Genomic DNA, 24,489 nt, shown 5'->3' on the forward strand with positions numbered 1-24,489 from the left:
CATGTGCATCAGCCGCTAACTCCAGAGATTGAATGAGTTCTGTGGGAAATGCTGCGGAGAAAGTGAAACAAAATTCCTGAATCCTTCTGTTGATCGGATCTGCAACATTTCTTTAAGGGTTCCTCCCAAACCAAATTTTGTGGTAATCCATCCAGAAGTTTTTTGCAAAATCCTGCTAAGAAACAAACAAACAAAGTAAACATGGTTTCCGAGTTTTCTCTCTAATTATGTCAAACATATTGTCCCTGTGTTTCTGCTCTTGTCACAGAAGAACTGTTGCTTTTTCAAGGCCCTTTGTTTAGAAGCTGTTTCCTTGTCGGCCCCTCAGAAACCCCACAGAGAACACCAGACTGTTACCTTCCACAGTCCCTGTGGTCTCACTTGTATTTGTATTGTGTAGCTGCATTGTCACGCAGCTTCCTCAAAGGATGTTCCATTAGAAATACTTTGTGTGAGTGCCACACACACGCACAAACACACACACACACACACACACACACACACCAGAGACACAGGCCGCTGTGTACACGGACAGTGTGCAATGGCTGTTTAGGTAATAACAGTGAGAGGAGCCTGGAGAGGACAGCGGGTTAATGGGTCAGGAAGTTACACCTCTAGAGGCCACACACACATTTTACACGTTGTCTTGTGGCTGTAAGTTTCCAACAGCTAAATCTCTGTGGTCGATATGCAAGACACGACTCGGTCACCAAACACCGTTAACAGAGAGGAAATCTTAGTCAGAGGTTAGTGTGTGGTCCAGTAAAAGTTGAATACATTGAATCCCTTTTAGATCAGATAATTACAGCAAGAAGATTTGACTTTTCTGTTTTTCTTAATTGATATTCAATAATAAGTAATTAAATATTACACAGTAGAAGAAAGAAGAAAATCGGTACTGAGCCGTAACAATAGGCCTCCACTTATTTCATGGACAAAATTGTGACGTATCACAGTAGGAAAGCTTTTTTTATTTTGTATAAACAAATTTAAAATATTTAATTTTGGCTGCTTTATAGCCACTCTTTATATCATATAAAGAGTGGCTAAAGAGTGGCTATAAAGTATCTATCAAATATCTGCTTTAAAAGAAGACTGTTTATAGCTATATGCTCATGGTAATATTTCAAAAATTCACGTCATCATATAATGGATTTCTCTAGGCACTTTGGGCTGATGCAACAAGTAGCAAACACATGCTCTGGCTCTTTTACCACTAATTACTTCACCATGTTCACCAGCTAGTGGCTATAACGCTGTGTATCTGCTGTGTGGTGCAGCGCAGGTGCTTTATCCAGCAGGTTTGATGAAAAACAGCTGACTGCTGCATATGCAGAGGATGAAAGCAACGAGGGTCGACCAAAGCTGTACAGATGTGGGCTGCCAAACCACAGCAACAGACGTTCACAGCAGCAATGTTGCAGAAGAGCACAAGTGCTACTGGTAACTCTGGTAACACTGTTCACACATAAACCAAGACCATGAAAAAACTGGATTTAAACTTTATACGTAACATCATCCGTGAACATGATTTGAGTAACATCAGGTTATTTATTTATTTGTTGGCAATGCCGGTGAAGACGGCAGCTTCCATGATCCCAGACTGCTTACATGCTCACGTCAGTCTTTTCTAATTGTGAGACCCCTGGTGGCCAAAGTTACATATTTTGTGTTCACTTTTAAACTTAATTAATTTGTGTGGCATTATTTCAAGCTCGTGTAAATTTGTCCTCAACCATATAAGAGCACTTTATTCTGAAATATGTTTACAGTTAGCTAAAGAAGTATAGAAACCTTAAATAGGGGCAGGAAACGGTACTTCCATCAATTTGAGGGAGGCGAGTTGACCTTTGGAGCGTCACCGGCCCAGCTGAACCACAAGTCTGAGTGACATTTCTCTTTGTGTTGGAGATTGTGTTGTGCAATTTTAAAGTATATTAGTAAAGAAAGTTGAAATGCGTAAAGGCTATTTCTCATCGTTCCATCAGAACAGTGATTCACGGCTTACAAAGTTGACAGTGACCAACAAATGTAGGTGTGCATTTTATCATAGTAAACTTGTATCAAAAATAACCGCGCAAAGACGTTTAAAACAATCAGGAAGCAGCAGCTCTACCGTCTGTGACGTTCCATTATATATTAATGAGTACTGGAAATGACAATCCTTGGGTTTTTCTCTGTGAACTATAACCACTCTGCAGAGGTCAAGCTTAAATCTTTAGCGCCCCCCAGAGGGATGAGGCTGCAGCAGGACCTTTTCGACCAGCTGATGAGATTTTATTACCTTAAAGAGCTACTGAGTGAAAAGCAGTTTAGAAAAGTAAATCAGTCTGGAGCAGTAGTTTTTGTGATGTTTTTGGTGATATAGTCAGATATGTATTTGGGTTTTTCCATCATCAGTTTTTCAGACGTCCAATTGACACTCACAGTACCCTTTATTGTCCACAAGAGGTCAGGGCAAAGAAACAGACGGGTACAATAGTGTATGAGAAGCTGAGTGTTGAAACCAAATGCTGAGATCAAATACATTTATAAGACAAATCAACAAAGGTAAAACTATACCTCAGTAATCAATCTGACTGTAAAGACTGAATGAATTGTCTTTAAAATATTAAAATCAACAGTTGATCAACATGATCAGACATCAGCATCTGATCCTCAGTATTGTTAAATGAAACTGATCCATTAAAGTGTCTCTTTAAACCACATTATCTTACAAGCTTAATATATCATGCAGTGATATGCACATTTTGTGAAGCGAAAAAAAAATCATGATGGATCCCAATAACAATATTATGTTGTCTACTTTGTGTGATTATTACATTGTTGTCTTAACTTTACTTAATAGCTGAGATCAATCAAACACTGTTTACATGTATTCTGATGTAAAAATTAACTTGAACCATTTTTCAGACTTTTGCACACTTTGTAACATGCTGCTGGGTTCGTTTCTACTGACACTGAAAGAATGGACTGAATTATCTGTTATATTTGACCCGATTATGACTTTGACCTATATATATTCTTACTGTATATATTGTTGTTTTATGTCCGATTGTTGTTTTATGTACAGTGCACCAACCACACCATGGCAATTTCCTGTATGTGCAAATATACTTGGCAAATAAAAGAGTTCTGATTCTGACACTGTTTCTGACTAACTGTGTGTCGTCTGTAATCAATCATAAAGGAATCAATGAAAGATATGTATTTAATGCAGACTATCTATGACAGAGTAGAGTACTACATAGTTGCTATCCATCCTCCAGCTGGGGATCCTGCTCCCTCTGTGGTCGCATGAACAATTTACAGTAGTTCAGTTCTGTGGCAACACAGCTACTTAACCCAGCTTAAGAAGCCAACATTTTCATTGTCTCCAGTCAGTTCGTCACTTCCTGTGTCTTGAATTAACACACACACACACACACACACACACTTTGTGATAATAACACTCCCCGACAAAGAGCAAAGTTCAACATTTAGTGTCTTTATAAAACGATTTGCAAAATATAGCCAAGGCTCATTCATTTAAATATGCATAAATAGCAAGAAAATACTTTCCCATTTCAATTCAAATACTTTTTGAACGTCTTTATACACAAATCAGAGATCAACATTATATGGAAACAGGGGCCTGAAACCCTCATGACTTTTTGCAGCAGAAAAAAAAAACAAAAATCACAAGCATACTGTAAAGCTAAAGCGGCAGTTTGATTAGTCAGAAATATATACATGAAAACATCGAAACCGAATCTTATTCAAGTCTGTGAAATATCAAAGTACACATCTTTGGATGGATGCCTAAGAGTCGTTTGTCCGTCATCCTTTTTTTTTCTTTTACATCATCAGCAATTAACACCGCAATGGCCAAACGTTTGTGTCTATGTACAATAGTGCAGACGAGGAGCTTGAATCAGAACAAGGCAGTGAGAGGAACAAAACACATCATCTAACATCCTGATTTTATTTATTTTTCAAGTGAGTTCCCTATGTTTTGGATTATTAAATATGCTGGAAACAATCGTACTTTCAGGACGTGTGGCAGACGATGCCCTGCTGTAATCTAATAGTTGTTCGTGCCTTTTCAACACCTTAACCCAGCCATCCATAATAAACATCAGGGTGAGATGTTTGGATGAAAGATTAAATTTATTAGGATTGTATTTTATTTATTTTTGTCACTTCCCTTCTTCATTGAAGGATAGGGGAATGTTTCAGATATAAACAAAACTAATTCTACCATAAATAATTTGGTTATTAAATCAAAAATGTTACTTTCATTATCATCATTAATTCAAATAACAATCAGCCCTGCTCTGGATGTAGGAAACAGTTTCTTGCATATGAATTATTTTCAAAAATAAAAGCCTGATTTTATCTTGCTTCAGAGGATATTGTAGAAATGTGTTAATAGATTTTTGAACTAAACTTAATTTCTACAGCCTTGTAGAGAAATAATGCAAATAACAGTACTCTGAAATGTTCTCCACAGTACCTCTTTTCAAATGATGTGCAAACATCCACAGGGCTGAAACTATTATTTAACATGGCATCTTTGAAATTGTTTAATTAGAAAGCGTTTTCAAAAACAAAACAAAAAAACACAGCCACATAAGCAGGCTTAGTTCACTGATCTCACTTTTCTTTTCTTTAAAAAAGGTGCTTTAGTTTCCTGGAGCTGAACAGACATGGAGATTAAAGAGATTTTCTTTCTTGTCTTTTTTTTATCGTCTTCGGCAGACCAGAGCTCATTTGGCCGGCTCAGATAGGGGCGGAGCGCGCTCCAGTCTCATGGTCCAGGGGTCAGAGGTCGCAGCATAAAATGGTGAGCGGGTAAGCACTTCTTCTCCAGCCAGAGCGAAGGCGAACACTCCTCTCTGCCTCCCGTCTCCTGCCGTCTCCTCCTCTGCGGCGTGCTTCCCTTCTGCTCGCCGCTCCTCCCTGCTCTCCCTGCCCGAGCTCTTAATGCCAAGACCCCTACTGCCGAGGCCGACCATCTCCCCCAGTCCGTGACTCTTGACCGCCTGGTACGCAGGGCTCAACCCGTTCTCTTCAAAGCGGTTGGTGGTGGTCGAGGGGGGGCACAGGAAGTTGCTGCTGGGTGTGGCCCGCCAGGCGGCCGGCTTTCGCCCTCGCCTGGGGCGGGAGATTCGGCAGCTCTGCCTCTTGATGTGTCGATGTAGGTGGTCGGACCGCGTGAAACTTTTGTAGCAGTGCTCGCACTGATAGGGACGGACCCCCGTGTGGATTCGCAGGTGGTTCTTCAGGTCGTAGTTGTGGACAAACTTGGAGTTGCAGTGGAGGCAGATGTAGGGGCGCTCGCCTGTGTGCTTCCTCATGTGGATCTTCAGCTTGTCTTGTCTGAGAAAAGATCAAAACCACACGGTTTCTTACAAATCTCATTGGTTTGAAAGGTTCACACTTAAATTACATCGCTGCTTTTTAGATCTGGTCCTGTACAAATTAATTTAAAAAGTCAATATTATATTTGAAGAGAATTTGATCTATAGCATAGTTTCTCAACTGACAATATGCTGCTCTAGAAAAGTAGGGGAAAATAGACGAAAGAAGAAGGAAGTAGCTGAGAGACATATCACTAATAAGAAACGTGTGGAGGGGGCTTTCCACTTTCAGCCCTTTGATATTCAGATGAGATGAAAGCAGATTAACCTCAGTCTAAAGAGCGTGGGGTACGTTTCCGTTGTTTGACATAACCTGCTGCTGGTTTCTCATCAAATCACAGGAAAACATTAATATCTCATATGATCTCTCTGTGACGTGAACAACTCGCTTCACATACCTGGTGAATCGTACTTCACAGATAGTGCACATGTATGGCTTCTCTCCCGTATGCGTCCTCATGTGTCGTGGCAGTTTCCCGGCTCCTTGGATGACCTTGTTGCAGATCGGACACTGCTGTGACGCCTTTGGCTTCATCTTCCTCTCCTCCTCCAGCTGCCAGGGAGGGAAGAGCGCCCCCAGGTGGGAAGCCGAGCTCAGGAAGCTCAGGTACGAGCGGAAGTCGGCCTCGTCCTTAATCTGACCCAGAGCGTGACCCTCTGAGGGCACCGACCCGGCGTTCACCGTGCCGCCTAGGCCCGAGCTGACAAACTCCTTCAGGAAGTCGCCGTGGAGCAGACTGGGCGGGACTTCCTCTTTCATCTCCTCCTTTATGATCTCTCTCTTCACGGCGAGGTCGAGGGGCCTGGAGGCCTCGCGCTGGGTGGAGTTGGAGAATGCATGGGGGAGCCGGATTGGCAGTGAGGCGCCTGCATGGGGGTGTTGATGGTGGCCGGGGTCCAGGAGCTGCTGAGGGAATGCTGGGAACTCTGCAGCCCACATGGAGGGGTAGAAGCCGGGGAAGAGAGGGGAGAAGCTGGTCCGCCGATCCAGTGTTGACATGCGAGGATACAGCCCTTCCTGGAGGAGGGACTCGATGGAGAAATCCTTCAGAGCCCGACTCTCCATACTCTCCTGCAACACAACAACGGCATCATCAACCATAAACTTGGAAAGAGTAGTTAAGTCTTTTTTTTTTTAAACGGGCTGTCCAGTGAACTTACCTGTTTAGCCCTCATGTTGTCTGGAGACTGCGACTGTGGCGACTCTCTGTGCACGTCAAACTGCTGCTGGTACGTGGAGGTGCTCGGAGGCTGCGACTCCTCCATCCCCGGAGGCGTCTGCTCCCCTCGGCTCTCAGACGACTGCAGTGACCTCTCGCTGACGTTGTCCTCCTCTTCATCCTGCTCATCCCTCCTCGACCCCATGTCCTCCTCTTCATCTTCTTCCTCTTCTTCCTCCTCCTCCTCCTCCTCCTCCCCATCCTCCTCTTCCTCCTCCTCCTCCTCCCTCCTCCCACCGCCGCCTTCTACACCCCCACTGTCCATGATCTCCAGGCAAACGTTGATGATGCACGGGATCTCCAGCATCTGAGCCGCGTTCAGGATCTCTTTAACGTTGGACGCCGTCACGGTCAGAGTGGAGGTGTAGGCAAACTCCAGGATGGCCGCGAGGGAGTCCGGGGCCACAAAGTCAATTTCGTAAACGGCCGCCGTGTGATGGGGATCTCCACCATCAGTGGTGGCAACTGTGAAGAGCTTCTTGAAGTACTGGCTGCAGGCGGCCAGGACGGAGCGGTGGGTGCGGTACTCCTGGTCACCCACGATGAGGATTACATCGCAGAGCAGCCCTTCACGCCGCTGCTCATTGAGGCTGCAGAGGACGTCGCTGCTGTGATTGGGGAAGGGGATCCCTATCAGGTCCTCTTCTCTGTGATGAACCATCCTCCTCTCTTAGTCTTTGGTGATAATCTGGATGGGAGGCAGAGACATTGAACCGTTCAGTCACACTCGAATAGGAAAGTCAAACTGAATGAAACACGCCATTTTGTGGAACGCTTGGTTTGTTCCTCAGATTTTTGCATGAAATTGACTTAAGCATCTGTTTTTCTAAAAGATAAACTGCAGCAATGTTTCATAAACCCACAAGGTGGTTTTACAATACAAAAGAGATTCTAGGAATTCTTTAGAGAATTGAAAACACTTCAAGGTCCGTCGGGATCAAAAAACGTGTAGTCTGGCTCACAATACATTTTCTTTATACATTTCCTGAGATGTGAATCTATTTCTTAATTTAAAAATAATAAAGGTGTTGCCATGTCTTTGCTCATTTTGTACAACAAAATATGACAAAAAAATAAGTAAGAAATAGCTGTTTGTATGAAGAAAATATACTTCTATATTATATATAGAGGGAAGACTCTGTGCTAAGTGTTAAGTTTTAGGATGTTGAACGATCACCGGGGACTTTTCTTCCAGTAAAGCAGATGCTTAACTCTGTGACTTAAATGCAAAACGCCGTGTGTGAGACACACTTCGGGGGGATGTTTAACGGTGATTCATTCCAACATGCCCTTTTTGCATGTTCAAGCAAATAATTAAACAGGTCGCTCCCCCGTTTAACGTGGAGTGACAACAATAATAAGCAGCACACAAAGGATTTTTACCTTGCTGTATGCTGCATGGATTACCACGAGACTTAGTCAAAGTATGTGGAATGGGTCAGGGAAGAACTTGTTAGACTTTGGCAAGGATCTTGATCAGGGGGAGGATCCGGGATTTTGTTTTTCCACTTTCTTTAACATTGCGACATAGGGCTTTTGCAACATTTTACTTGATTTCTGTGAGAATACTTCTTGGATCCTGATGAAAAAAATCCGCCGTGTTTAGGAGACTGATATTTATGTGTATTTTGGTGCATAATCCAAATGAGAATCCACATCTAGTGAATTTAAATGTGGTTGTCCTTGGTGCGAGTCTAGTTATAGAGAGGAGCAGATCTTAACAACATGAGTGGCAGCCCTGCTTTACTGAATTATACTGTAAGCATGATTGTTTGTGTGCCATCTGTGCAGAAAAGACAACAAGTGGTAAATACAGCATGTCTCCTTTCAAGCAAACATCACACCGGGTAATATTTAATCTTGAATGTGTTATCAGGATGTCATGCAGGAAAGTGTTGAGAGCTATAGGGAAACCCATCATCTTGATAAGGCCGTGTTTGACTTGTGTAAAGGACTGTTTGACTTCTGCACGACGCAGCAAGAGATCCTGAGATAGTAACGTCCATCCCTCTTTTCTGCCTCTGAGCACAAAGCAAGCAGATAACTTCACGTCAGCTGCACAGAGAGTGATTGGGATGTGGTGAGAAACAAAGAAAGAGGTCAGATTCTAGATGCTGTATCCTGTCAGATTGCTTAGTGCGCAGCCTGGCCTCACGTCGTTTGACTTCTGCACCGAGTTCTTATAATCTCCATCCCACGGCTACTTGAGCTCCTACCTGTTGATTCACTCGGCTGTTGTTTACAGTCATAGTGTTAAAACTCCCTCTGGCACAGTGCTCATTCATTCACATCTATGAATAGAGCTTAAACTTAGCCGTCCACACTTGGTGGTCACTGGAGGCATGTGTAGATAAATACTTTGAAGCAGCCCCACTCACCACAGCTGCATTGTTGACTGGCTCTAAATGGTCCAGGGCTGAAGCCGCACACTCACACACACACACACACACTCACATACACACACTCACACACATACTAGTGTCTCACAGGCTTGTTTCTAGTGCTGCAGCATGCCAAAGAAGTAAAAAAAAAAGAAAAAAACATCCCTTAGTTCACCTGCAGGCATACAACTTGGGTACCAATCTAACATGTAGTTTATTCTTGTCGATCTTGTTGCTAGGCTACTGTTGCTGTGTTCATGCCATTGATACTATATGGACATAATTAAAATGTCTATGGGGGGGTATAGGATATAGGCCCGCAGACCTGTGCCACTTCATTCAGCGGAAAACTGGGACAAAAGAACGACAAGAGAAAGTTGCAGTGGCCAAACGGATGAAATGATGTTTGTAAAATCTTAAAGAATGAATGAAAAGAGAAGAGATTATATCTCATCCTGCAGTGCAAATAAATCCCACAATGCATCATATCGAAACTCCTTCCACTTATTCCGCTCTGAACACAGCAGTCTATCACATCTCACACCACATGTTACATCCCTAAAAGTATTAGCTTTGGTAAAAGGTGAGAGAATCTCCAGTGAAAGAGCAAAGGAGGGATCGCATGGCCCTGAAAGTTCCCTAACAGGTTGCACAAACACCAGCGGAGGGGCCCCTCCCAGTAACAGCCTGCCAAGGCAAACAATAGTGCAGAACTTGGAACAACACCGGGTGGATAAGAGGGAGAGGGAAAAAAAGGAGTCTGACTGGGAGGGCTCGGCGAACCCGCTGTCATTCGCTCGCCCTCGATCCATCCCACCCACTCCTCTGGAACTATGGGACACGTGCTGCTGTTGCTGTTTGTTCGCCTTGTGCCCCAGCGAGCACCACTCCCCTCCATTCCCACTGTTTGCCTGCCGCTGGCTCTTAGCGGCCAGCCCCTAATTACAATGTGGAGAGGATCTAAGGAGGATGTGCCACATAGACAGGGAGGGGAGGAGGGCACAGCTTTCCCACCACAAGGTCCTGGAGCGACATTTCATCAGCCAAACAGCCTTAACCCTTTATACACACACACACACACACACACACACACACACACGCACACACAACCCACCAACCCACCCATCAGCAGCCAGGGTGGGGACGGCTTGTGAAAGGGCTCTGATAATTACTGTTTGGGTCATTTGGCTCCAGAAAATCCTACTTCTCTGGCCAGAGTCATGGAAGGACACATTTTTTTCTTAGTCCTAAATCTGACTCAATAAAAAGTTGTCAGTCCAAATCAACCTGCTGTTGGACAGTGATAGAGTCTCACCCAGTTTGTTGAATTAATAAAGAGTAAAAGTCACATTTTATTCCAATAATCAGCTGCAGCCACTATTTCTGTTTATCACGCAAGCAGCACTGAATTCATCGGGGATTTCAGTTCGGTGTGTGACACCAGCTGAGAACTTCATTATTAAGCGGACATAATGACATAATGGACAGTGCTGCTTCTTCTTTCCGGGCCGCCTGTACCGGCCACGTCTCCTCTCATGCCTCACTTAGTCACCAACACTTTCAACTCAGCACTCCCACCCCAAGTCATGTGTCACCTCCATTCACTGTCGTCTTTCTCCAGAGAACTTCATCTGCTTTCTGGGCTCTGATCACCACCTCCACTGCCGCTGCCGCCACCTCCACCTCCTCCTAATCATTCTCCTCTTCCTCTTCCTCTTCCTCTTCCTCCTCCTCCTCCTCCTCCTCCTCTCGCTACCCCTGTTGCAGCTGTATCATCATTATGCCCAGAGCGGAGTGACTAACTTGTCCCCAGCCCTGACCGCCCAGGCCACAAATCAGCAGCTAATGTCCATCTCAACCCTTGTCACGGACAGACACTCATTTGGCCTCTAAGCTACGACACCCAAAGCCTAGTTTATCCCTGTCAGGCCATTGCATCCACCTGACCCACATGCTAAATCACCGGCAGCCAAAGTTTACCCCTGTCAGCGACTGCCCTTAGCCAACACCTGCTAAACAACTGTCACAGATGGACAATTGCGAGGCCAACAATCTACAGCATTGACAGACAAAATGAGGAGAGGACATTCATTTGACCTACTGTGAGAGGAAGTCCATTATCACCAGTAACACACGGGTGCACCTGTTTAGCGAGTGTCTGGAGCCTATAGGTAACATACAGGGAAGTTTTAAAATTATTATTTTAATTGCTGTCACTTACAGCTGGAGTGCAGTGTATAATGCCAGTTACACAATGTCATGGGTTGTGTATTTATCTTTATAATAATGATGAAATGTCAGGGGGGAATTTTAGCATTTAACTGCACAATTTGCGCCTGAAAGTTGAATTTCACCAGAAACTTTTTTAAGTGAGTCCAGTGCACATTTATGTCACTTTTACACTTTAACAGAACAAATGGGGATTTAAAAAGGTTTTGCTACTGCACATTTGATCAATTTATACTTTTTTAAATATGTTAAATATGGGCTTGAATTAAAAATTATGAATATTTTCATGCAAAATCAGCCAGCGAGATAAACAAATTTAACCTCACTCTAAACATATTGTCATAATATTCCTACAAATTCCCTGCTATATTTCCATATTCCCTGCATCATTTTTGGCATTATGTCAAGTGTATTTTGTGCCTTTTAATTGATTCATTTATTACAAGTTGGATAGAATGAAATAATTTGAAGTAAGCATCTGAGATCTGGAGGCCGCTTTGCCTCACTCTGCTCCTCAAAGAACTTCTGTCCATTAAGAAACACCTCTGGAGCCTTAAGGGGAGCCCACAGCTACACGCCATTATCTCTCTCAGCCCAAAGTAAACACAAGTTTATCGTTGGCTGCATAATATCGCTGGACTGATGAAGAACATCACTTATAGTCTATTCACTGTGAAATAGACATTTCTACGTATTTTTTGGGGCCTGAATATAGACCCACAACTGAACAGAAGAAGCTGTATTCAGTATCACAAGTGAAGGTAATCTTTTTTTGGAAAGTTTAGATATTATTAAAGTTTACATTTGGTTAAAAGATATTATCTCCTTTCGCCGTATTTTTGGACACTCGGAAAAACCATCTTCAAGCTGAATGTATAAAATCCTACAAAAAAAATAAAATGGGCTAAAGAAGAAAAGTTTCATCAAACAGTGGCAGGTGTAGGTTAAACGCTGACTGAAGCTAATGAGACAGTAAGAGATGACAACTAGGTAAACCTGTCAGTGATCTATACAAAATTATTTGACACAATTTGACAATATATGATACGCAATTGAATATTTATATTTAAAGGAATCCCCTGTATTTTATTTCCCACAGACACAGTTATTAATAAGTAATCTGTGCATCATTTCATGAAACAATGCAGCGAGTACACAGAAACGTTGACACCTGAATGACAAACAGCAGCTTGTAAACAGTCCTGATGGGATTAGCGGCCACTGCATTTTGTTACTAGATGAGCTAAGAGGTCTGCGAGCTCCACTTGGCTGTAAACAATAATTTACAGCTCAGCCTTTTTAAAAATCCACAACATGTTTTTTTATTTTTGGCCCCACTCGCCAAACACCTCCCAACTTAATGAATTACCTGAGTGTTTATGTTGGATTCAAAGGGTCGACGTCGTACATGGATGTGTAATATCTAAAAAGTGACATGTGTAATTACTGCTGGCGACGAAACACATAGTTAAGTCCAAGAAAATGCTCGACACTTCAAAGACATGTTGTGATGCTGTAAACACTCAATGCCTTTTCCAGACTTTTTATGGCACAATATTTACACTTTGGCCAAAATGATTACACGCGTCATTAAGTGACTTTATTGTCCTGTTTGCACCTTGTCAGGCCTTTATGATCTGGAGCAGGAGGCTGCAACATAACAAGTGTGATGCACATGTGCACACTGATGGAGAAAACACGAGTGGAAGCTTGTTCACACAAACACACATACACTGCCACAATGGGATTATTATAGACGCACACACATATATATGCACAGACGTGCTCCAAAAGTCTGGCATCCACATACATGCACGTGTCTTATTGTTTCCCAGGATCCCACAGCTCCCAGCAGCCTTCACCTACCGTACCTTCACTTTCTCGATGACCCTCACGTGTCTTGTTTTGTTTTATTTCCAGGCTCCGCGGCTCCTCGCTTGACCTCTCAGCATTGCCCTCTTTAATTGAAACACAGCTGTCTCTCTCTCTCTCTCTCTCTCTCTCTCTCCTTCTCTCTCTTCTTGCCAGACTGTCAGTCAGTCAGTCAGTCCATTCACAAGCTCCTCACACCGGCCACGGCTGCCCATTCATAAGAATAATACAAAAAAAGAAAAAAAGATATATATAAAACGACCCAGGGATGAATATCCAGAGGAGAGCGGCAGGAGCAGCGCGGCGGAGGAGAAGCGGAGAGCGTGTGGCTCTTGGGTCTGTCTGTGAAGCAGCGTGGCTGGTGTGTGGAGTTGCGAGTCAGCCTGTGTGTTGTGTGTGGCTCGTGTAGGACGAGCGAGGGAGTGAGAGGCAGGGAGGAAGGGAGGGAGGGCAGCAGCACTGCGCTGTGGAGATGTCGCACCACTAGTTTTTATAGCAGGGTGGGTAGCTGGAAGATAATAATACCCCATCCTCCTCCACAACACAAGTTTAAGCGCGCTGTGTAATAAGCCCATGGCGCAGACACCCTCTGATTTAGGTCAGACAAAATGAATTTTTAGTTGTGTTAGAGTGGATATTGGTATAAAGGGACCGGGGCAAAGGAACTCGAAGGGGTTGTTTGGGGAGACTGAGGGAGGGTAAAAAAGGAAAGGGAGAAAAAAGAAAGCGAGAGAAAAGTTGGAAAACTATTTTGTGCCCCTCTGTTGGTTAGACTCAAGCTGAGCTGAGGAGATGTACAGAGGCAGGAGCACAACAGCAGCGGGGAGGCATGCTAGTTTGAGTTTTATACCTTTTTCAAATGGAGTCATGATATTTTCTTAAATACTGTTACATCATACATAAATACCTAAATAATAAAACCTAACAATAGACTAAGTCTCTGGACCTGATTCAGGCTCTCAGACAGGCGACAAAAGGTGCACGGCCCCTGCTAATGCTTCCTCACAACACAAACTGAAAACACCCACCAACTTGAGAGGAAGTATTATTTAAAAGTCAACACCATCTGAGGTCTGAAATACCACAAGTGATTAATGCGCAGACTTGTTTTCATTTTTTGTCGAAACGCACCCAGGTTTCAAAAAACAAGAGAAGAGGGGAGAGGCCAATGTCAGATTCCTGGTTTGTGTCAGAAAGGCTCCAAAAAACAGGGTAACAGTTGGCGAGCGCACGCCGCCACCTCAGTCTGTGGAGAAAAATAAGACCAGCTGCTGAAAAATGTACTGAGGTGAAACCAGGTTCAGGAGGAGTTCTGGGTTGTGGCGAGCAGAGAAACCATTTTTGCAAATGTGCATCGTATCAGCACTCAATGGCAGCAGGAATGGCCTTCAAATCTGCTTCCTGTTTTGTGTCAAAACGTGTTTGTCTGTGTGTGTGTTCATGACACGGTGAGATACCGAAAAAAGAGAAAACTGAAAAGAAAGAGGGATAAAAAAAAGAAGAGGTTTATGTTTTGTGTGAGTGCGCATATTCACAGGATCTGAAAGAGCCACCGGGCTTTTCCTGTATGACATCATGAAACCACGCCTTTTTGTTGTATTTGGAGCAGAAAAATGTTCTATATTTAAATAATTGTGATCATAGAAATAAAATGTTAGAAATATAATTAAGAAAATTCTTCTAAACCAATATCCCAAGAAATAACAGAGTGGGGTTTTACTTTATCAAGTTCAGCGGCAGACCTTTGAGTAACACAATGTTTTTAAATCAGACCGCCAGTTGGGTTTCACGGGTAGTTGGGGGTCAAACCAGTGTTTCAACAGGGACCGCTGTTTATTAACATTAAAATCCGAAAAAGGGATTCTCACAGACGATATAATCAAAAGTTGTGGAGGCTAAGATAAAAAACTAAGTTGAACAATCCAAACTAAGCCGTCTTTCATTCATAAAGGTAGAATATGCACTGAGCCATTGTTTTCCTTGTGGTTTCTGGACCTTAAAATCTACAAAAAAATGACTAACCATCCATAAAACACGAGCGACAGTCCTACTGTGAAAGCAGTTGAATTATGTCGAGTTAACCTCCGCAAACAAGTCGACATCAGACTGCTATGCCCACTTCCCCTTGGGGGGAAAACACGGACCAAAGCAAACCACAGCCCATGCCCTGGTGGTTTACACTGTTTTGTACAGGGTGAGAGCTGAGGCCAGCTCACATTGGCATCAAGTATATATAAACAGGGTTAGCCACTAACTGCTCACAGGCCGGCCAGACAGCCAGAAAAACAACAGTTGCCATCCTATAAGCTGGGCTATCGTTTCTAAACACGTCACGGCCGTCACAGCAGCACACTGCCGGTGCTACCTGAGAGGACGACTTGGAAACTAAAGCTGCTTTCAGACACGTGACGAGACATTTGCTGAAATTGTCCCGAGGGGCTGTATATGTGTGAACGAACATTTTTGGTTGGTCAGCTGCGCCGGACATTTTCTGGAACTTTTCCCAGCAGCCCCATTGTGAAATGTCTGAGTGAGCCTATGTGAAAAAACTCCGGAAATTCCGGAAAAATGTCCACACCAATTTTTCTAAACATTTTCCTGAGTTCATGTCTGAAAGCGGCTTATGTCAAACTACAGGCTGTTGTACTGTCCGATTTTTTATTTAATCACAGTGTAGCAGGACTGAAAGGCACATTTATATTGAGATAATACTTAGATATTTCTTACATCATAACAACAAGCATGAAATCCATTTTTAATCTCACTGTCACATGCATCCTTCCCGAGCGTTTGGCTCCACCGAGATGTGGTCAGTCCTGTCGCTGAGACCGAGTGCTAACAGTCACAGGGTTCAAGGAATCTAAGGGGCTGAGTCAGCGTCATGTGTTTAGTCTGTTCTGTCTGTCTGTCTGTCTGGCATGTCAACGTACCTGTTTACCGTCACCTGCTGCGCCCAGCAAGATACACGCACACCAAGACACCAGATTGGCACTTTGGAGTGGGGGTGGGGTGTGAAGCATCATTACATAAAGTTGATATCACAGAGACTTGGATGCTGCACCGAACTTGGCTCAGAGAACAGTATCACAAACACACTGAGGGAACTTCTAGCCGGACAAATACCCTGAACCTGACAGCGTCGTCCTTGTTGTGAATTCAGTTATTTGAACCTTTTAGCTGTGAATGCTGAATGCTTCATATTATAGAAAACCCTTTATTAACACGTCTTTCTCCCATTGCTGCAGCTCCATTGTGTGATCCAACACTGCTCGATTGGCACACACATCAACCACACATCCACGGTTTGAATACACCACTTTCACACACACACACACACACACACGTTCCAATCTCTGCACAGTGTTACCACTTCCAAAACATCAGATCTCTCCATTCACTTATCTACGGACCTGCAGAGTTAAATCAGTTGGAGAATTACGTGGTTCTTTTTAGTTGCACATTCACCCCGTAAAATTGTGCCAGGATGTAGGTTTACACTGGTGCAACAAACACAAAATGGTGCTGCATTCAGCCGAGGGTCACGTTACTGTTGAAAAATAACTACTTTGTAATAAGTCTGTTCAATCATGTCAGAATGAAAGCAAGTTGATAGTCGTTCCAAAGCGGCCAAACGCGAATGCGGATTGAAAAAGGTGGCGTCATAAAGAGGAAGCAGTGATAATTGTGATAACTGAGACGGACCTCCACAGAAAATCAACAGCCTTTTTAATATTTCAACGGCAAGTGACCCAATTTAGCATCTGCTTACGTTTAACTGACATTGTTAAATAGTTGTTTTAAAGCATGCTTGTTTTAAAATTTTAAGTATAAAACTGCATGTGCCTGTTATCGAGCTTGGTCGGGATCCAAACTAAAACAGAATTCAGGTTGGGTTCGGGTCGGGCTTGATTCGTGAAAGAAGATTGAGACCCGAGCCGCTCTCTATTGACCTCTATTTTGGCCTTCTCTGATTGGTTGGTAGACTCAAACTTCAGAGGAGAATGATTTTGCTCTACTGAAAGGCTGTGTATTGATTTATATGGTATTGGTTATTTGACAGCAGCTCCTCACATTGAGATATTCTTCCTCAAATCAAACATTAGAAACAATTTACATAGCATCATATAGCTTTAAATTCCAGGTTGCAGCAAAAAGCAAAACACAAGAAACAGGCAAATCCAATCAGCCTGACTTGTGCCCTTTACCCTGGTGTCTCGGAGGCCAGGTGTGGCCTGGCGTGGGGGAAAGGCAGGAAAGGGAGGCAGTCATCCCCCCCAGCGTCCAAAGATAGTGCATCACATCGCAGCAGCCTCCCCAGTCTACACCCCCCTACCTCCAGAAGGTCAAGGCTGGAGACACATGCACAGACGCAATGCTGCCTTAAACAAAAAGGGAGGCAGGCCTGTGCGAAAACCGCACTGTATCTGTGCCTTGCTCAATCACGGACACACCCCCATCTGTCGGTGCACTGAGGTCTTTAGAGCTCACCTTGGAGCATGCCATTTGGGTGAGTGAGGTGGGGGGCGTTCACTCACTGCTGACCTTTCTGTTTGTGCTTTAACTTTCTCCTGTTTGGTCTTCTTCGCCGACATCCTCCTAATCGCTATTGGATTCATTGCCAAAAGGGAGGCTAAGTACACAAGCTGCATATTTAGAACTGTGAGCGCTGGGAGAGACAGTTACAGTGTTTCACAGGTGGCCATAATGCTTTGTGTAAAGTGGGTGTGTATGTGTGTGTGTGTGAAGACAACTTGAATGTCTGTGGTGATGTTTACTGAAGACAAATATCATTACTCTTCATGTCTGCGGCGCTGGCATGCACTTTTGTTTTCATGTCCTTGATAGAATGTGGAAATTTATTCTGTACCAGAAAATGCAACAAAGTGAACAAGGAGTCGACCCCCCGACCTCCACCTCCATGTTTGTACATCAGAATGCATTCTGCTACTATGTTGTGCTCATTTGATTCGCTTTGTCTGAATATTTGTGTGTGTGTCTGTGTGTCTGTGTGTGTGTTGGCAGGGTCGCGGGGTGATGGAGGACAACACCGTATGGTGATAACGAGGAGGAGGCCAGCCTTGGTGGGACAGCCTCTGTCTGCCCTCAGGTAGTGTGTGTGTGTATGCATGTTTGTGTGTGTGTGTGTCAGCAGGAGAGCCCTCGGGCACTCTGGAACCTCCTAATTAAAACCAGTCAGGCTGCAGGGCAAGGGAGACAGATGCCTGTCATGGCACACGTAACACACACACACACGTACACACGTGTGCACGAGGTGGCGGACCGCATTGAACCACATGTACACTCACACATGCACCAGTGTGATGCGTAGGTCAGCTATTTTTGGACAATCACTTCCCACCCACTCAGGTATCACACAGGTAAGTAATCTGTACGTGAGCCAAATGACAAACACAAAGCGGTGAAATCAACACAGCACGATCACGACTCGTGGCTGCTTATATATTAAGACAAAGAAAATGTTAACATATATGAATGCTGAAATTGTTACCTGAAACTTACATGATGGAATCCATCTCCTATTTTTGAAAGGCTAAAACAAATGCGGCCATTTGGTTCAAAATCCATCAGTGAACTCTCATTAGTTGTATTTGCACCTGGAAATCTGCTGGATCGTGTCCACCTTCTCTCACCGACACACCGAGCGTGCCTCACACTCTCCCTCACATGCAGTCGTGACCCATTCTTGCTTCCAGATTGACACATCTCTCTTTCCCCCCAGCACAGAATGAGACATAATTGTGCAGAATATCTGTAGCCTGCAGACTCTGTCACATTTCTTCTCTCTCTCCATTCCCCCATGTACGGCCCAGAGCTGCAGGCAACCACATATAGTACTTAGCAGGCTAACTGCTGTTTGTCTGGGGTGGGTGGGTGGATCAAGGCATGCTTCTCTCCTTTCTCTCCCAGTGATTAGATAGCATAAGCAGGCCAGCTAGCCTAACCCACACACTCATGTCTCTAAAACTGCCATCCAGCCCTGCGTTCTTCTCTCACTGCCTCTCACACACAGGTGGGTGGACCCACTTATTCAACCCAGATCTTTCTTTTAGACATTATGAAATCGTGCTCTCTTTTTTTTTTTCTCCCTTTCTTCTTTTTTTTTTTTTTTCACCTAGCTCTCCGATGCTGACTGACATTCGTCTCTGTACGTTCCCCGTAACGTCTCTGCAGCTCGGTTCTATAGAACAAGAGATTACATTTTCAAATTGGCTGGATGATATCCCCCCCCCCCCTCTTTGTTGAGCTGGCAGGCATGTCTCTTTGCACTTGTCACTGTATAGGCTGAGGCGAGGTGGGTTGCCAGTGGTTACAGGGGCCTATTTTCTATTATCGAGGTAACATTCAGGAAACACCCACAATTTGTATGTAAAATGCTTCATTGCACAACCGCATTACAAATTGTGGCTGCCACTGACATTTCAAATGTTGAAGTGTGAACAAAAATTTCTCTGGTTACTGCCACTCTGCTGGGAACAGAAGAAACCATACAAACACACATAGTCACATGTATTTTCAGTATCATAAGCAATTTATAAAAAAAGTTAAATCAAGTTCAAAATAAAGACATAACTAAAAACGAATGTAATTTACTGATGCAAATATTAATTTGGTGCAAATGAAGAAAAGAAATGTCTAATATTAAAAGATGTTTGCTGTAGTTTCTCATCATTTTGAGCAAAGATGGCTTAATGTGCTTCGAGGTGCAGGGTTAATCTACGTGAATGTTATCAGGCAGAAACTTAAAAGTGATACAAGAAAAGAAGAAAGCAACATGTACGGAGGGATTAAGAATGGTGGGAATGGAGAATCGGTGCGATCGACCTGCGGTAGTGCGGGTGCCTGCCTCCCCGGCTGCTTTGTCGTTCGAGCCAGGTGCCGCGTTTCGTGAGGAGCACAAAAGTACACAAATCCCACAGAAGGAGCTTTTTTGGCAGGGCCCGGGCCTCCCACCCACGGCAGCCTCTTCAAGCCTCCTCCCATCCTCTATTCATCTGTGAGGGGTGGCTTACTCACCCAGGCCGACTCCACACAACAAAATCTGGACCTCCATCCTACGGAGGGGGGCGGACGTGCACGCACGCACTCGCAAGCGGCTACTCAGCCATGATAGACATACAACCACAAGCGCATTCATCTGAGCATGAGGGGTTGTTCTGAGGGTGCACACGTAATTAGCCATGCAGTTGACACGTTGTCGCACAGGTTTGGTTCGGTTTGAGCGTGGTTTGGAAACGCTGATTCCACAGCTGTGATAAACTGGGTCGCCGGAGGTTAAAGTCACATTGCGTATCCCTCACGTAAAGGCTGTCACATGGACATGCCCACACGCTGTCAGTTGGGAAGAAGGCGTGTGGACTCATTCGCTCGGTCAGTCTCATCTTGAAAACATCATTTCTGCAAATAATGAGGCCACACCCTCACTCACTTGACAGATTCAAGCCTCTCGCTCCTTCCGTCAAGTGCGTTCACGCTCTCCCATACGTCCACGCACTCACTAAACACACAATGCTTATCATATATAGTATACTGTGGGTGAGAGAGTTCGAACATGAAGAGATCTGCCTCGGGTAATGTTTGTTAAGCAAGCTGACGTAAAAGGGGCCCGGTAACAAAAGGCCTGAGTGGATCAGGTTAAATTCAGATAATCCTGGAGACAGAGAGACTCAGAAAGAGAGCTTCTCTCTCTCTCTCTCTCTCTCTCTCTCTCTCTCTCTCTCTCTCTCACTCTCTCACTCTCTCTCTCTCTCCTGTCTAGAGTAGGTGTGGTGTCTATTTGACTTTTTATCCCCATGTAACCCCTCTGTAACAGGAAGAGAGCTCTGTAGGCCCTGCATGTTTTTTTTTGTCAAGTGATAAAGGCCGATAACAGATTCAGACTAGGATACAAGTGTTATTGCAACAGAATATAGGCTCACAGAAAAAAAATTGTGATTCTGAGTATGAAGTAGTAATTTTATGAGAAAAGCGTGCGAGATAGTCTTAGTTTTTGGCTTGGTGACATGTTAAAGGGGGAACTGCTTATCTCCTGTGTTAAAATGAGGGATGTGGACCATTTTGTTAAGTTATCCTTTACTGTAAGTTTCACAAAATACTACATAGTGTGGCTCATCAAAATTATCATAAGTATCAGGACTTGAAAAGAGCTAACCACGCTACTGTGGTTGTGATCGCCGGTGAGGTTGCTGTTGGTTACATCTGCATGAAATTCAAATGCAATAGTTTCTCAAAGAGTTTGATTGTTTCAAGATTTTGGATCCAGAAGGAGTGGAACTGTGGCAACCGCTGGTTCTCCTCTCTGCTAATTTCCCCAAAAAATGTTTCTCTGTATTCTCGCAATATTAAGGCTTTGTTCTAACCATTCTTGTAATCTTCATGAAAGTCATTATTTTCTTCAGAGAGTTTTCATACAGATTTTTTTCTTGCTATCGTCTCACACCCATACATTTTATTATTTATTATTTGAAGTACAATTTGAGGAGGTTATGTTTTCTTTTCTTTTATCCCGAGACAAAGTTTTTGCCAGCATGAAAACTCCTTTTCATTTACTCAAAGTCATAGAGTCAATTTTAAAATACTGGGGTGCTTGTATCAGCAATTTATGATGTATGACCCTCTAATAATATTCTCAAAGTTTGACATCACTGTGTGTGTGTGTGTGAATGTGTTTGTGTGTGTGTGTGTCTGTGTGTGTGTGTCTGTGTGTCTAGAGAGGGTCATAGACAGGAAGAATGAAAACATTCTGAATGTCACACTTCTGCCCACACATCTGTTGCACAGAGAAACTAAATCCGTGGTTACTTTCGAAGTTAATTGTTAGTGTGCAAGATCGCTAACTGATTAAACAGAATCCTGGAGGACAGTTGTCATCCCATGTGTCTTATTAGCACCATGTTATTTACAGAGCCGACATGCTCTCAGACTCTAATAGATTTAATCTTATAACCCCTGGGGTGGCTTCTTGACGGCAGAGAGTTGAGACTAATGAGGAAAAACATCATATAGAATATATAAATCATGCACGATGATACCTACGCGGCTGCCACAGTAACAAGCGAGATTAAAATTGATGTGATACTTTCAGTCTGTTCCAGCCTTGTCATGCTTTCATTTGCTTCCTCCTCAGTCTCGTGAGAAGGACGAGGCTTCCGCCGCATGCACATCCGCAGCAAGATGCGCACAGGAAGGTTTCCGGAGAGCACTGGACATCCCTCTATGGAGAGTTTGATATATGGATCCACAGAAACCCTGATTCTACAAGAGGTCAGCCACCCTCAACTCTGATTCATGAGCTCACTGGGTCGCAGACAACTCTTGCACGCTTTGAAATTTTGCCACAACACACAGAAAATATGAACCTCTCATTATGACTTTTTTAAGGATATGGGAAATAGTCGCACAACGAAGAAAAAACTGAAAATAAATGACAGACGAAGAAAAGGCTGTGAGATGTTACTGACCTTTGAAGCAGTTTTGAGTTGAGTTGCTCTCACGCCCTCAGTCCCTGTCAGGGAAGTCAAACGCTGTCTCGGCTCGGGGCAGACATGTGAAAGTGAGAGCAGGCGAGATAGAGTCAAATTTGCTCTGAAGGTGTGTCAGTGATTTGGGGGAGTGAAAAGGTACCGTTCCATGAAACGGTTATCTAAGAAACACAACAAAACAAAAAATGCTACACCCACCAGCCTCAGCCAACACCCCTCCCTCCCTCTAAACCAAAAGTATTTGGCAGCGTTCCCTACAAGTCCACCTGTGCTTAGGGGAGGGGAGTGACACACACACACACACACAAACACACACTCATGGGCCAAGCCTAAAAAACTGTGTGCAAGCTAGGACTGGGTTGTGGTTGGGTAGGGACTTAGCTTTAGGTGCCGAGGGCTGGAGGGCAGAGGGGATGGAGGCCTGGAGGTGTGGAGGTAAAGACAAGTTGGTGCAAAATGAGGGGCGAGGGGTGCAAAGCTGCAGCACTGAGTTTGATGTGCACCCGGACGACTGGGCTGACATTTCAAACAGAGAAGAGTGTGCAAAGAAAAAAGCAGGGCTGATCCAGTGGGTGGGTGTTTGCCTGTGACAAACAGGAGCTAGAGGGGTTTATATCAGGTGTCGAACAAAAGACATATCAGGTGAGAAATGAAAGGATTGGAGAAAGGTGGTTTGATAGAGACTCGGTGACAGTATCGGAGTGTATCGGGGCGTGTGCTCCAGTGTACCAGCCTGTACCTGGCAAGACGCAAGAACCATTGTAGTGCTCTGAAGGCAATAATGCAGTGTAATGGCAATATAATAGGACGGTGTAATGAGTGATGTGAATGCCGCTGGAGGGGGCATATTGGGTGATACAGGATCAGTATTGTTGGCTAAAAGGATTAATAAATGAGCTCCAGAGAAAGGATGGACATTTAGACAAATATTTCTAAATTGATCTATTTTTTCAATATATTAAAATATTATGTGAAAGCAGTGTGACCACATAATGGGGATGAAACTGATAGGGTAATTGTCTCTTGAACCTGGACCTCCCCTCAGCTTCACAGAGCTTTATAGCGAGTGTCCCCATTTGAGTCACTGTCTGGCTTTTAACTTGCTGTATCACTCAACTGGAGAAATAGTTGTAGCTAGAGAACATAATGGAACATTTAGCAGCAGCTAGATATTTTCCTCATAGTCTGGTGGAGACCAAACAAAGAGCTAACAGGGAGTGAATGTTGGACTTCCTGATACCAGGTGGCCAGAGATGTAACTTTAAACATATGACGCTGCTCGGTTTCCGCTGGATGTCTATAGAAGTTACATTAACAACCTAAAAGGTGATGATACATCACATGTATGGCTCTTTGTAACGATGAAGGTCATGACAGCTCCTGAAAAGAGAAGCCAAATCTTCTTGATCGCCCCCTGGGGGATGGCTGCAGTACAGGTCATAACCCCTGCCTCCTCCATGTGAGTAGATGGGAAATTGGTGAAACTAAAAAGTATACTAAAATCTGTGTCCTGTAAATTAATGGTTTTCTGTCATTTAAGATTAGTGTTTTTCCTGATAAGCTTGGTTTAATGATGTATTTGATGCAATAAAACCAGGATGAAGCATCATGGTTGCTTCACATAGACCCTCTATTCTGCAGTTCAACACTATGATAAATATTGCACAGAAGGCAGCAACCGCAACTGAGATATTTTGTCTTCTTTTTTTTTCTCGTATTGTGTTAACAACTTGTTTCCACTGCCCCCAAGTGGTAAAACCAAAAAAAAGCTGCTCACGGCTCATTAACATAGACGGTACGTGATGAGATTTCACAATGAACCTGTGCTTCATTTGAACCACTGCTTTCACAAATCTGAGCTGAACGTAGGAGAACATCCACACAA

The 24,489-nt window shown here is 43.8% G+C and overlaps 1 protein-coding gene across 2 annotated transcripts; it reads right to left on the reverse strand.

Moving 5' to 3' along the window:
* Positions 1-3,467: 3,467 nt before the first annotated feature.
* On the reverse strand, positions 3,468-22,659 carry LOC133974595 (zinc finger and BTB domain-containing protein 7C). Of its 2 annotated transcripts, none has more exons than XM_062412225.1 (4): positions 22,584-22,659; positions 6,564-7,310; positions 5,801-6,474; positions 3,468-5,361 (listed from the first exon to the last, which is right to left on the reverse strand). In XM_062412225.1, exons 2-4 carry the CDS (start codon positions 7,281-7,283, stop codon positions 4,749-4,751), a joined length of 2,007 nt encoding a protein of 668 aa, XP_062268209.1. In that variant the 5' UTR covers positions 7,284-7,310; positions 22,584-22,659; the 3' UTR covers positions 3,468-4,748. The 2 variants fall into 2 exon arrangements, with proteins under 2 accessions (XP_062268209.1, XP_062268208.1); XM_062412224.1 differs by lacking the exon at positions 22,584-22,659 and adding an exon at positions 13,104-13,434.
* Positions 22,660-24,489: the final 1,830 nt, after the last annotated feature.

The sequence above is a fragment of the Platichthys flesus genome, chromosome 19, assembly GCF_949316205.1.
Source record: "Platichthys flesus chromosome 19, fPlaFle2.1, whole genome shotgun sequence".
NCBI lineage: Eukaryota > Metazoa > Chordata > Actinopteri > Pleuronectiformes > Pleuronectidae > Platichthys > Platichthys flesus.

Coding starts and splice junctions, on each gene's coding strand:
- LOC133974595 (XM_062412225.1), bottom strand. CDS start 7,283: ATGGTTCATCACAGAGAAGAGGACCTGATAGGGATCCCCTTCCCCAAT. Junction 6,475..6,563: donor ACAACATGAGGGCTAAACAG/GTAAGTTCACTG, acceptor GTTGTGTTGCAG/GAGAGTATGGAGAGTCGGGC. Junction 5,362..5,800: donor TGTGAAGTACGATTCACCAG/GTATGTGAAGCG, acceptor ATCTTTTCTCAG/ACAAGACAAGCTGAAGATCC.